Genomic DNA, 12,916 nt, shown 5'->3' with positions numbered 1-12,916 from the left:
TTTCCCAAGCTCTTTGCCACCCTGCCTCCTTTATTCTCTTCTGGGGTTTTATAATATGTAAAAGAAAGGGGGGAAGTTAATCTTTTGAATAACCTTAAATAAAATTATCCATAAAGAGAGCTCATAGGAATTAAAGAGAACTTCACGTAAGTATTGTGTCTTGGTTTCACTAGACTCCTGATCATAATGATAAATTACAAGGAACCTAAGTGTCAGTGGAATGAATGTATGTGGAAGCCATAGACTTTAGAAAGTTAAGATCTTTTAGACACCGTAGGCAGTATCCTCTTCATAGAGCACATGTGTATACCACACACATGCATGGATGTGCACACATGTGCCCTTAGATAAGAAATTGAAATTATAATCCAAACAAAGAAATAGGAAATGTTCCACAGCCAAAGGAAATAAGTAGCCTATTTCATATACTTTGCCTCCATTAATATTGACAGAAAGACCAATGAGGGGAGTCACAGAGAAAGACAATCATCAATAAAACTGGACATGTGAGGTAAAGACATTTTCAGACAGGGAAACATTATTAGTTCTTTCGATATGAAAAAGCTCTGCTTCATGAAGATGTGAGATGCTACAGTTACTTTTTTCCTTCCTACAAGAATTGGATACCCCCAGTAGCCCTTCAGAGGATCTTCTTGCCCTAAGCACTTTACTGACTGTGTGGAGTATTGTTGCTCAGGTGCTGGGCAGTGTAGGCAGCTGAGTCCCAGCACTGCTTCAACCTGAGTCTGATTGGAAGAGCAAATTCCTTACATAAGATCATTGACAATTGCAAACCTGTAGTGATAGTGCAAGCCTCTGTGCCACTTGATAGCTGATTGATTCTCTTTGGAAATAATGTATACCTTGCTGCTCCTCCCTGGCCTAAATGTAGAACTACAAAGGGCAAAGAGGCATAGGTAGACAAAACCAATCCCACCTCAATATAAACCGTAGTAGCTAAAGCCTAACCAGAACTACAGGTCTCCACGTTCATGAAGGTTCTGGGCCAAGTTTTACCAGATAGAATGCGGATAATGGAAGGAAATGAAAACAGCTGTGAATAAGAAAACCTAGACATTTTTTATATCTTTATTTTTGCTTCTAACACAAACCACCTTTCCTTATCAAATCTTCCACTTCATAGGCTAAGAGGAGAAAGTGTGAGCTGAGCCTCCAGTTCTGCCTTAACAATTAACTTGCTCACAAGGCCATTTTGGTTCTGGGGATGCCTGAATGTCAGATCCGGATCAAAAAAAATTGTTTTATTCAATAGACTCAGGAGTTTGGCTCCAGGTCCAGGTTCTCTAGGTGGGCCTCAACATGAGCAAAGAAACAAAGGTTCCCTCTTTCATAAATATACTCCCAGTTTCGCTCCCTCTATTTTCATCCCCCTCCCTCATCTACACGCTATTCAGGTCCTCATCTTGGTTCAAGCGTCATTTCCTCATGGATCCTTCCTTACTCTTCCCAATTGGGATCTTTATGGTTGTGGGGTCTCCTATAACCATGTTCCTTTTCTTCAGAATACTTGTCTCAGCCCTTAATTATAAATCCATTATTATAAGTATTTGATAGATATGTTTTCTCTTTCATTTTTCCTCTCTTCTCCTTTCCTGTTCTCTCCTCTACTTTCGTCCTCCCATCCTTACTATTTTTCCCACCATAATGTCCTAGTGCCTAGAATGTCATGCAGGGATTAATACCTACATTTAGAAGCTGCATTTCTCCCTTGATTCTTGTAAGAAAATCTGACTTTCAAGTCATTCACATCCATATCATTAAATCTAATGGACATTTTTTTCCTTATCTTCTTTGACCTCTCAGCAACCTTCAGCAATGTTGACCTTCTGCACGTATGTTCTTCCTTGGCTTCATATTCTTGTTTAGCTCCAACATCTCTTGCTGTTGCCCTCTATTTTTGGCAGTGTCCTCCAGTGCTTGGACACTAATCACTGCAGTTTCCCAAGTCTTGGATCTGTCCCCTTGCCTCACACAGCACTCTCCTACTGAAGAATCTCACCCATATGCATAGCTTCAGTGATTTCCCCATAGACTAATAACAGATTTAAATCTTTAGCACAGACTTTGCCACTGAGATTTAGACATGGATATCCAAATTCCTATATATCTACATTGTTTGGATGTCTTAAAGATACCATAAATTCAACATGTACAGAGGAGAACTCTTAAGTTATCACCCTTCGTTCCTAAAACTAAGCATTTTCTAATATTTTCTATTTCAGGTAAGGCACCAATGTACATTTCCTTATTCAAATCAGAAACCCAAGAAACATAATTGACAGCTCTAATAACTTACCCATAATATGTAATATCACTTTTTTTACCTGCTAGATGTGTCTCAAGTTTATCCACCTCTCTCCATTTCCACCTCTGGAATTTTGGTCCAAATTATCAACCTCTTTCACCTGAACTACCACAATCACCTCATAGATTATCTCCCTGGGGCCCTATTGACCACCATGCCTCTTCAAATCCATTCTCTGCATGAAACTAGAATTAATTTCTTTTTCAAAATCCAGGGCTGATTTTGTCACATGATTCCCTGCTTAAAACATCAGAGACTGTCTCCTATTTATAAAATGAGACCCTGTTAGCCCCCTGCACAGCCTACCACACAACCCACCTCTGTGGCCACATCTTGTTCCTTACTCTCCTTTTTCAGCACTTCAACCACACTGGATTCTTTCAATTTCAGGAAACTCACGTGCTGCCTCCTTTTTGAACATTTCCATTCCTTAAGTTTCCTCTGCATTGAACAGCCTAACTTTTCTTTCTTCATTTTACCTTTCCTAATCTTTCTAGCTACATCAATTTTTTATTATATGCTTCTCTTTAATAGCACTAAGAACAACAGCAACAATTCTATATGTATATTAGTGCGCTTGTTTGATTAATGTCTATCTGTACCCACAAGACTGTAAGCTTGGTGAGCACAGGATCTGGGTCAGTTTATGCTCAATCTACTGTCTCCAGAACCTTACAGAGTCCTGGGAATATCATTCATACTCAATAATATTTGAAAAACAAATGAACAGAAGTTTCAACTGTTCCATTTTCTTTAGTTATCTGAACATAATAGCAATTTTAGATTGGAAAATGACACCTCATGTGCACTGGAAAGGACCTTTCAGATGGAATATTTAATGACAACATATTTAGAGAAGCCAAAATGAATGCTGTAACTCCAAGAGATAAATATGAATCCTTTACCACCGCCTCTTCTCTAAATTCAAGCTTACCACTCAAAATCCATGCTGTGCACTTCTTTTCTCCTTTTTTCTTTTGTTTCAGATATTCTGACAAAATTAAAAGGCCACTGTCAGCCGGGACAGAAACAATCAGGATCTGAATGCATTTGTATGTCTCCAGAAGAAGACTGTAGGTAAGAGATACCCTACAGACTGTGTCTGGAAATTGGGAAAACCAGTCTAGTGTAACCAGCTTGATGGAATTGCTGAGCTTCTTGAAGCACAAACATGAAATAAATGAATTTTCCACATAACTGATATTCCTGTGTTCCACTGAATTCTTCCTTCCCCATTGGGTAGCAAGTTTTTTAATTCTCAGTCCAGTTCCCTAAGTTTGCATGGCTTTGTTTATTAAAATAATCTAATTTTGGTTATAAAGACTTAATTTCTGCACACTTAAACACTTTAAATTCAGTTATATCAACACCTTTATTTTCCTCCCACTCAAGCCCAGGGCTTGGAGGGGGGCGGGGAAAACAGGCGAAAGAAAACTTGTTAGTGAGTTAACATACTACATTGGTTACGTGCCCCTGTATTTTTCTGGTCTTCATATGGAAATGCTTGCTTTCCTCTCTTGTACAGCCATTATTCAGAAGATCTCTGTGTGTTTGACACAGACTCTAATGATTACTTTACTTCACCCGCTTGTAAGTTTCTGGCTAAGAAGTGTTTACATAATCAGCAACTCCATTTTCTACATTTTGGTTCCTGCCAAGAAGGCCGCCAGTTAGAATGGGTTCTTGAAAGGGCAAGATTTTCATTCAATAGCACAAAGAAAGAATCCTGTGGCTATGACACCTGCTATGACTGGGAAATATGTTCAGGTAAGTTCCACTGGTGATCATACTAAATGTTCTCACTTAACCTTCATCTCAGCTTATTTGTGTTTATACATCATCTTTCTTAAAAATAACCTATCCTTAGTCAAAAATAATTCCTTTTCATTATAAAAATAATCATTAAATGATTTAAACAGAAAGGAAAATTATAATCACCCAGAAGTAGAAATAACTACTGTAGTAATGTGGATGTATATCTTTCCAATACTTTCTCTGTGCATATTTGGAAATATCTTTTCTCTGTGCATAATCAGTACCACCTGATTATGCATCTGGAAATATTACTACAGTAATGTGGATGTATCTCTTTCCAATCTTTTCTCTGTGCATAATCAGTACCATCCTGAGGCCCCAGTGGGAAGAACACCTGTCCTGATCTCATGCTTCAGGCATCCCTCCCAGTCCCAGCTTTGGAGGGTCTTCACCAGAAGTGTCTAAGTTTTCTTCTGGTGGTTGGGACTGTCTGGGACCAATAGTGCTGTCCAGGTAGGTCTGGATTTTGCAATGCCAAAGCACCTTCCTTAAATTTCTTTAAGTCCTCTTTCAGTGCCTGGGATAAGCCAAGGCTGACAATACTATTCACGTAGGACACCCTGAGCCCAGACAGTGTCCCACATAAACCCAGGCACTGTTACACTTTCTGACTCCCTACTGTTTCTCCTCCCCACCATGCATGGGGTCAGCCAGATGTCCCAAATAGCTCTGGAGCTCACACCTGTGGAGTTATCTGTGGCCCAGAGCTAGACCCTCATTCTCAGAAAACAGCTTGGTGAACAAATTGCTCCTGCTAGCCAGCAGGGCATTCTTGCTCAAGATTACTTGAAATTAGAAAAATAGTATGATGCTGACACACTAATTTGGGGTGACTGCAATTGTTTATAGGTAAGCACCCCATAAAAAATTTTATCCCTGGGACTCAAACATCTCAGGAGTGGCCTTGCATATGATGCAATTTTATATAAAATTGGATCATACTCTACATGTTATTCTATATATTACTGGTTTTCACTTGCTATGTCATGGAACTAATTTCATGTCAACATATATTATTCTGCCACACAATTCTCAATGCCTGTGAAAGTCTATATGGGTATTCTGATTTATTTAATCAATCTTTGGTTGGGCATTTAAATTGTCTCCTGCATTTTGCTATCATTAATAGTGCCTTCATATATAAATCTGTCACAAATCAATCTGTGACCTAAGATTACTTACTTTGGATATAGCCTAGAAAAGGAAATTTCTAGGCAAATATAATTTTTAAATATTAATTTTTTATTGATATAATATATTGGCTCCCTATCCAGAAATGTTTTGCCATATTATATTTCACTCTAGAACATATAATAAAGACTGCACTCCCACACTTGGAGTTACCACTCCTTTGTAACTCTGCCAATTTGATACTTAAGGAGTGGCATTTTATTTCCATTTTCCCTAAGTTTACTGGCCTTAGACATTACATTTGTGAATTGTTTAGAGGCAGGGACTTCAGAGCAGTACTTTTACTCCAAGATGAAGTTTGACCCTGAAATAGCCCAACTAAGCTTTCTATCTTTTACAAAAGCTGGATTGGAGATTACAACTTAACAGGACCCAAATAGGTAGAGATATTTCCTTTGTGGAACATTTTCCAAAAAGGCATCTTAAATTGGGGCATAAAGTATACCAAAGAATCTTTGCTGAAACCACCTTATTTTTGCGAAAGAAAGATAAAAACGATATGTTCCCCTCAAGTAATTTCGACTTTGTGGCCCAGTGGTCTTCAGCTCAGTCCTGGAAAGAGGAGAGATCTTATTACTCAAAACTAGGTCTTTCCTGATCCACGTAAAGTTGATTATCAAGATTCAGCTCCCTTGACAGGCCACAAGATTGAAACCAGAGAGAGGGTAGACACAGCTGGCATCTGATGGTGACAACTCAGGAGCCCAGTGTCTGGGGTTTTCAACCTTCATGCCATGTCTGAACAAGGCAGTTCCACATAAGATACAGCAAACCAGGCCCTGATATGTATGTTGCTTAATTCTAATAACTATTACATAATCTTTTAGACAAAAACTCTATTTTTTTAATGCTTGACCAACGCTATTACCCAACTGATGTCTCTCTTGCAAACAATAATTGTGGTAGAAAAGTGCTGAAAGTATTATACAACATCATTTTCAATTTAAATATAAACTTTTTCTCTGAGAAATATAGTGTAAGAACGTTATTGTCAAAAATACATAGAGAAAATAAAAGAAATTTGGTCATCAGGGAACTAGTCCCTGACTATACTGTAATAGATAAGTCAGGCATTTGGGGCTGTATTTAGTGTTACCTTCCATTCTTCCTTATTTATCATAGAGAAGCAGTCTCTTCTATTGCAAAGAATTTATTTTTTTTTTGCTATTTTTCCACAAATTATTCTTTTCAAATATGCCTGAGTGAAAAATAATCAACAGTTTACAATTTTAACAAAATGCCTGTCTTTACTATTACCCCTTTGCTGTACACATATCTAAATCCTCACGTACTTGAGGAGTCTAAGTTTGTTTTTAAAAAGTACTAACTGTGACTACTTAACCAATATTGTTCAAAATGCTTTGGGTAGTCAAACTAACACATGAACATTTCTTAATAGAATATTATCTAGGCAATTTAAAATATTTTTTGGTTCTGCACACAATCAGGAAACTCAAAGCATTTTTTTCTCCGAAGATGTGATTTGCCTCTGCTAGCTTTCTTTAATTGGTGAGCAAAAGTAAATGCCACAGAGGGTTCTGTTTGGATTAGTACTATAGAAAAGTATCAGTGATGGCATTTATGAAGACAAAGAAAGCTAAAAACGTATTTTATACCCAGGCCACTCATGGCAAGTTGGAATATTAGTAATTTTCAGTTCAATTGAACGTCACTTTCATTAAACTGTGTTCTTGATTAATTGTGCTCTTAGCTACTCTTTTCCTTCTCTATCTGCAATGAAATTTTTTTAAAGTTTAAAATAGAACTTCAAAGTAACATGAAGGTCACTATTCAAAAGTTACAACATGAATGAAATTCCCCTGAAAGCCTATTTTATCAATATTAAGTATTTGATCTAAATTTCAGAAATATCTACCACCAACCAACAGGAAGGGGAAATTTGTTCAGCCAACATCCATTTAGCAGCCAATGTGGAAGTCACTATTCAAGGCATGACGAGGGTTTTTAAATGAGGGACTCTTTTTACCCCTCAAATTTTTAAGGAGTAACATTAGAAAATAATTACATGAATCGCTTTAGTACAAGGTAGAATGTGATAAGAGCTCTAAGAGAGAGAAATATCTTCTGGTCTGGAAAGGTTTCTTAAGCATAGAAGCATGAGAACCGAATGTTAAAGAATGAATTCGTGGAGGTGGTGAGAAGGGCCTTCTGGTGCTGGTAGTCTGAAAATTTAAGCATGGCTATAGCTTAAATGCTCTTTGATTAAGCAAAGAGCATTTAAGTTATACCCATACTAAAAGAGTAGTGACCGTGGCCCTTCCAAAAACCTAAGGAACTGATTTCCTAACCAGAGGTGGAACAGTCACCTGTCTTTCACCAAACTCCATCCCTTCCAACAATGGACAAGAACATTCTTTCCAACAATGAATGACAATTTTCCCTAGCTGTTTGACAGAGAGAATAGTAAGGAAATAAGTTGTTTTTCATAAAATGTTTCCTACCAAGGGCAAGATGCCCAGGCATGTGGTGCATATGAGTATCTCCCTACTTCCTTTCCCTATTTTTTCCCTTCAGTTGAGATAGATGGGAAATAATTAATGTCTGCCTAAAATAAGCAGTTCATTCATGACCTCATTCCTGATACTCATGCTGACTTAGGTATTTTGGCATATGAATTCTTCCAGATCCATTACATAATTTAGTTTTTGTATACTTATACCTGTACCCACAATTCAGAATTTGAAATCACTTGATCCGGAGATTTAACTGAGTACCTTGTTAAGAGCTGAATAGAACACACAGACGGATGAGCTACACTGCTCTCCAAAAAAGCACTTAACAATTGTCTTGGGGAAAAGACATATGAAATGCTAACTAATAAGAATCGTTTTTTAAAAGTCAGATATGGTACTGACAAGTTTACACCGCTGAAGTAAAGATCTGCTTTACTTCAGTCATTGTGGAAAGCAGTGTGGCGATTCCTCAAAGAACTTAGAACAGAATTCCTCGAAAAACTTAAAACATAATTACCATTTTACCCAGCAATCCCATTACTGAGCATATACCCAAAGGAATATAAATCATTCTATCACAGAGACACATAATACACATGTATTTTATTATAGCACCATTCACATTAGCAAAGGCAAACTTAACCTAAATACCCATCAACAATAAACTGGATAAAGAAAATGTGAAAACGTGATACAAATACAACATGAAATACTATGCAGCCATAAAAAACAGTAAGATTATGTCGTTTGCAGCAACATGGATGGAGCTGGAAGCCATTATCCTAATCAAACTAATATAAGAACAGAAAACCAAATGCCACATGTTCTTACTTATAAGCAGGAGCTAAACAATGAGAACATATGGATGCAAAGAAAGGAACAACAGACACCAGGGCCTACTTGAGGGTGGAGAGTGGGAGGAGGAAGAGGATCACAAAACTACCTATCAGGCACTATGCTTATTACCTGGGTGATGAAATAATCTGTACACCAAACCCTTATGACATGCAATTTACCTATATAACAAAGTTACATATGTATCCCTGAACCTAAAAGAAAAAGAAAAAAAGAGAAAATCTGGTCAGACACTGTGGTTCACACCTATAATCCCAGTACTTTGGGACACCAAGGCAGAAGAATCCGTTGAGCCCAGTAGTTTGAGACTAGCCTGGACAACATAATGAGACCTTGTCTCTACAAAGAATAATAGATTAGCTGAGCATGGTTGGGTGCACCTGTAGTCCCAGCTACTTGGGTAGCTAAGGTGGGAGGATCTCTTGAGCCCAGGAGTTCAAGGGTGCAGTAAGCCATGATTGGGACACTGCACCCCAGCCTGGGAGACAGAGTATGACCCTTTCTCAGAAAAAGAAAAGAAAAGATCAAAAGATCTGAGTATGGGTATGTTGCTATGAAATGCTTCATTGAGGAGGCAAGACTTAGAGAAACTGGACACATGGGGAGAAGTAGGAAAGAGCACATCAGTCTGGCAAAAAAGGCAGATGGCATGGGGGAAAGGACAAAAACTAGAACACATTTGGGGTCTTGTTGGAAAAACAGAGTTAATCTACTTGAAATGAAGAAAGTTAAAAAGATAATGTTGGAAATGGAAGTTGAGGCCAAACTGTGGAGGACCTTGACCTTTGACTAAACATTCATATATAATAAATGAGCCTATAAACCTTTGTTCAAAATTGATTTAATATACTCGGCTTTGGTAACTTTATCACTAAATGATTGTTTTAAACCTGTTTCATGAACATAAGACTTAAATGAATTATGAAGTGTTTTCATGATTCCAAAAGCAGGCCTCATAGGAGAATCACCCAATTTAACTATTAAAAATACAGATTCCCAGGTATAGCTCAATAATATTCTTTTTTTCTTTTTCTTTTGAGATGGAGTCTCACTCTGTAGCTCAGGCTGGAGTGCAGTGATGCCATCTCAGCTCACTGCAACATCCAGAGGGTCCCAGTTCAAGCAATTCTCCTACTTCAGCTTCCCAAGTAGCTGAGATTAAAGCTACTTGGAGCCACCATGCCCAGATAATTTTTGTATTTTTTAGTAGGGACAGGGTTTCACCATGTTGGCCAGTCTGGTCTTGAACTCCTGACCTCGTGATCCACCTGCGTCGGCCTCCCAAAGTGCTGGGATTACAGGCGTGAGCCACTGCACCCAGCCCCCAATAATATTCTTGAAAGAAAGAAACAAATATGATATAGTGATATAGATATGGTTACAGATATCATTAAAGAGCTCAGTACTGTGAGTCATGTATTATTTAAATCCTGCTTCTACCGTTTACTAATTGTGTAGCAATAGGCAAAGGGCTTAACTTCTTTGAGCTCAGTTTCCTCTTCTGTAGAATTAGTATGACAGCCTAGTTCATATGTTCGTTGTAAGAGTTCAACAAAGTAAAGCATATAAAGTGCTTGGCATATTGTGTGGCCTCACAGTACACACTCTTCAAATGATAACTATAAGTGTACTTAGGCAATGCCAATGATTAAAAAAAAAAAACAGAAAGGACAAGCTGAAGATAATGGAAAAATGGATTGATAGGACTAGTGCCTGATTGAATGTAGGCAGTGAGTGAGAGTGAGGTGCCAGAGATAGTTCAAATCCTCTCATTGGATGTGGACAGTGAGACAGGGGTAAGTGCCAGAAATAGGCCAGCTCTTTAACCTTACTGGCTTACTAGTGCCCTCTAGTCTCTTACATACAGATCTCTCTATTCAATCACAGTTGGGTCTTTGGGGTCATTGCCTTTGGTGGGATGTTTTGTTGTTTTTAATTCTTATTTTCTAGCTTTCTCATTCATTGGAGAAAGCTTTAGACTAAACTTAACACCATCAAGGAGCTCGACACCCTAGGGATGAGTTGAGCAAAACCAAACCCTAATGTACTGTGGTGAGTCACACTGTCTCTCTCTCTCATTACAGCCTCCACTTCCAAATGTGTCTGCCTGTTGCCCCCACAGTGCTTCAAGGGAGGAAGCCAACTCTACTGTGTCAAAGTGGGATCGTCAACGAGTGAGAAAACATTGAACATCTGTGAAGTGGGAGCTATAAGATGTGCAAACAGGAAGGTGGAAATACTGCATCCTGGAAAGTGTTTGGCCTAGCACAATTACTGCTAGGCCCAGCACAATTAACAGATTCACCATCCAGAAGAAACAACTTCTACCAATGAGAATTCTTGTACAAACAGCAGACTGGCATGCTCAAAGTTACTGACAAAAATTATTTTGTGTTAGTTTGAGATCATTATTCTCCCCGGCCTCTTCTGTTTGGCATATCTTATTCAGTTCCAGCTCATGACACCTTGCAGCATATCTCTAGATACCAACTTCCACAGAAGTCTGGTAAACTCTCCTGTTCACATTGCACAAAAATAATGGGACTCCTGAGGTCCTTAAGAAGCCTGTGACATTAAGCATTTTCACAGTTAGAAATAAGAATAAAACCATAATTGTCTTCAATAAATCAATAAACAGAAACCTCTAGAACCTCTAAAACACATTCTTGAAACCCAACTTTCATGTCTTCATTCAGCAAACAGTTTGATTATGTATACGGGATGTCAAGTACTGACCCAAAGTCCTGAGAACTCAGCAAAAACAGACAAAAGGCTTTGCCTTCATGAAGTATACATTCATCCAGGGGGAGACATACACACAATGAAATAAACAGGTAAAATATGCAGTATGTTTTATGGTGATCATTGTTTTGGAGAAAATACAGCAGGGAAGGGTGAGTCCCATTTTTAATTATCATCTTATGCAAGGAAATATTCCATAACAACAAACATCACTGTAAGGATGATTGAACTCCAGTGGAAATTACTTTAGAGTAGTTAAGAATAAACTTCTGGAGTTCTATTCTCTCAGAAAGTAGAAAAGAGATTCTCTTTGCCTTAACTAAAGTGCATTATAAAGTTTTAGGGTGAAGTGTGTGATGGATGGAAAACTGTCAGAGAATTTTGAAGGAATGGTTTTTTCAGGTAAGTCATATATTTTCATTAGACCATACAAAGCAGAAACCAGTTTATTAGAGAGGCTAGGGTATCAGTTTGAATTGGAGAAGAGAGGCACCTTTGGAGCAGCAGTTCTCAAATACCAGGGTGCATTAGAATCACCTAGAGGGTATATATGTTCAGATAGATGCCTGGAACCACCCGTTTCTAACTCAGTAGTTCTGGGATGCGGCCCGAGAATGTTTCTAACAACATTCCAGGTGGTACTGCTGATAATCATTAGGGCATCACATTTTAAGCACACCGAATTTAGAGAAAGAGTCATCACACAGCTAATCCTGATTAAGTAATTGACCTCAAAACCATAGCCAACCTCCAAACAGGTGAGTGGAAGCAGATTCTCTTTCAGCAAACCTCACAGGGATCCCCACCTCTTGGAAGAAGGCTGTGAGCCACAGCCACTCACCAACCCTCTCCCTAGACCTTATACATGCAGCTCCTTCTCCATCTTATTAATCATAGGATGTCTGCAAAATCTAACATATATCATAATATTAAAGAAGAAAAATGGGGAATGAAAACACCTATAAACTAAAAAACATTTTCCTGGTGTAACAGAGGTTGATTGTGACTTTTCCCTTTCCCAGGAGTCAGTAACCCATCTTTTTCCCAGTCATACCACCCTACTCCCTTCTCACTCTGAGTGGTACAGGCCACTCCTGTAAGCATCATAAGCCTTCAGCACATCCGAGACACCAGCTAAGGGCAAGGAGGTATTAAATACTCCCACATCCTAAGGAGAGCCACTAACAATTGAATCAAGAAACTTTTCGTAAGATTGAATTGGCTCTGTTCGACCCAACTCTCATGCCAGCCCTACAACTTTCCAGGCTATAAAATGGGACTAGATGAGTAGGGAAGGGAGTCATGGGAATCTGCAGCCACAGGAATGCGGAGTTGAGAGTGGGAGTCCTGTTCTTCCCCTAAGTCCATTCTCTCCCTTTGGTGAGGAGGAGGAGGATGCTGAAAATGTCCACTGAAGCCAGGCAACCAAAGACCCAAGACAAGTTGTAGGGTGTGATGAAACCACCTTTGCTGAAATTCTAACAGGGAGGAAATTATGTCCGTAAGAGAGATC

The 12,916-nt window shown here is 38.6% G+C and overlaps 1 protein-coding gene across 3 annotated transcripts in view; it reads left to right on the top strand.

The window, feature by feature from the left end:
• The window catches only part of C6 (complement C6), a 69,506-nt gene extending 57,996 nt beyond the window's left edge, over positions 1-11,510 (top strand). For 2 of the 3 annotated variants that reach the window (XM_064375939.1, XM_064375940.1), the window contains exons 16-18: positions 3,313-3,403; positions 3,852-4,093; positions 10,746-11,510. In XM_064375939.1, coding sequence (XP_064232009.1) covers positions 3,313-3,403; positions 3,852-4,093; positions 10,746-10,927 — 515 coding nt within the window. In that variant the 3' untranslated portion in view covers positions 10,928-11,510. Of the gene's footprint in view, positions 1-3,312; positions 3,404-3,851; positions 4,094-4,444; positions 4,755-10,745 lie in introns of those variants that run through there. The other variant, XM_064375941.1, reaches the window with a different exon arrangement.
• Positions 11,511-12,916: the final 1,406 nt, after the last annotated feature.

Source organism: Aotus nancymaae, unplaced genomic scaffold (genome assembly GCF_030222135.1).
Source record: "Aotus nancymaae isolate 86718 unplaced genomic scaffold, 86718_ANA_hifiasm-v0.15.2.pri h1tg000014l, whole genome shotgun sequence".
Lineage (NCBI taxonomy): Eukaryota > Metazoa > Chordata > Mammalia > Primates > Aotidae > Aotus > Aotus nancymaae.
This window is presented reverse-complemented; position numbering and strand designations above follow the sequence as displayed.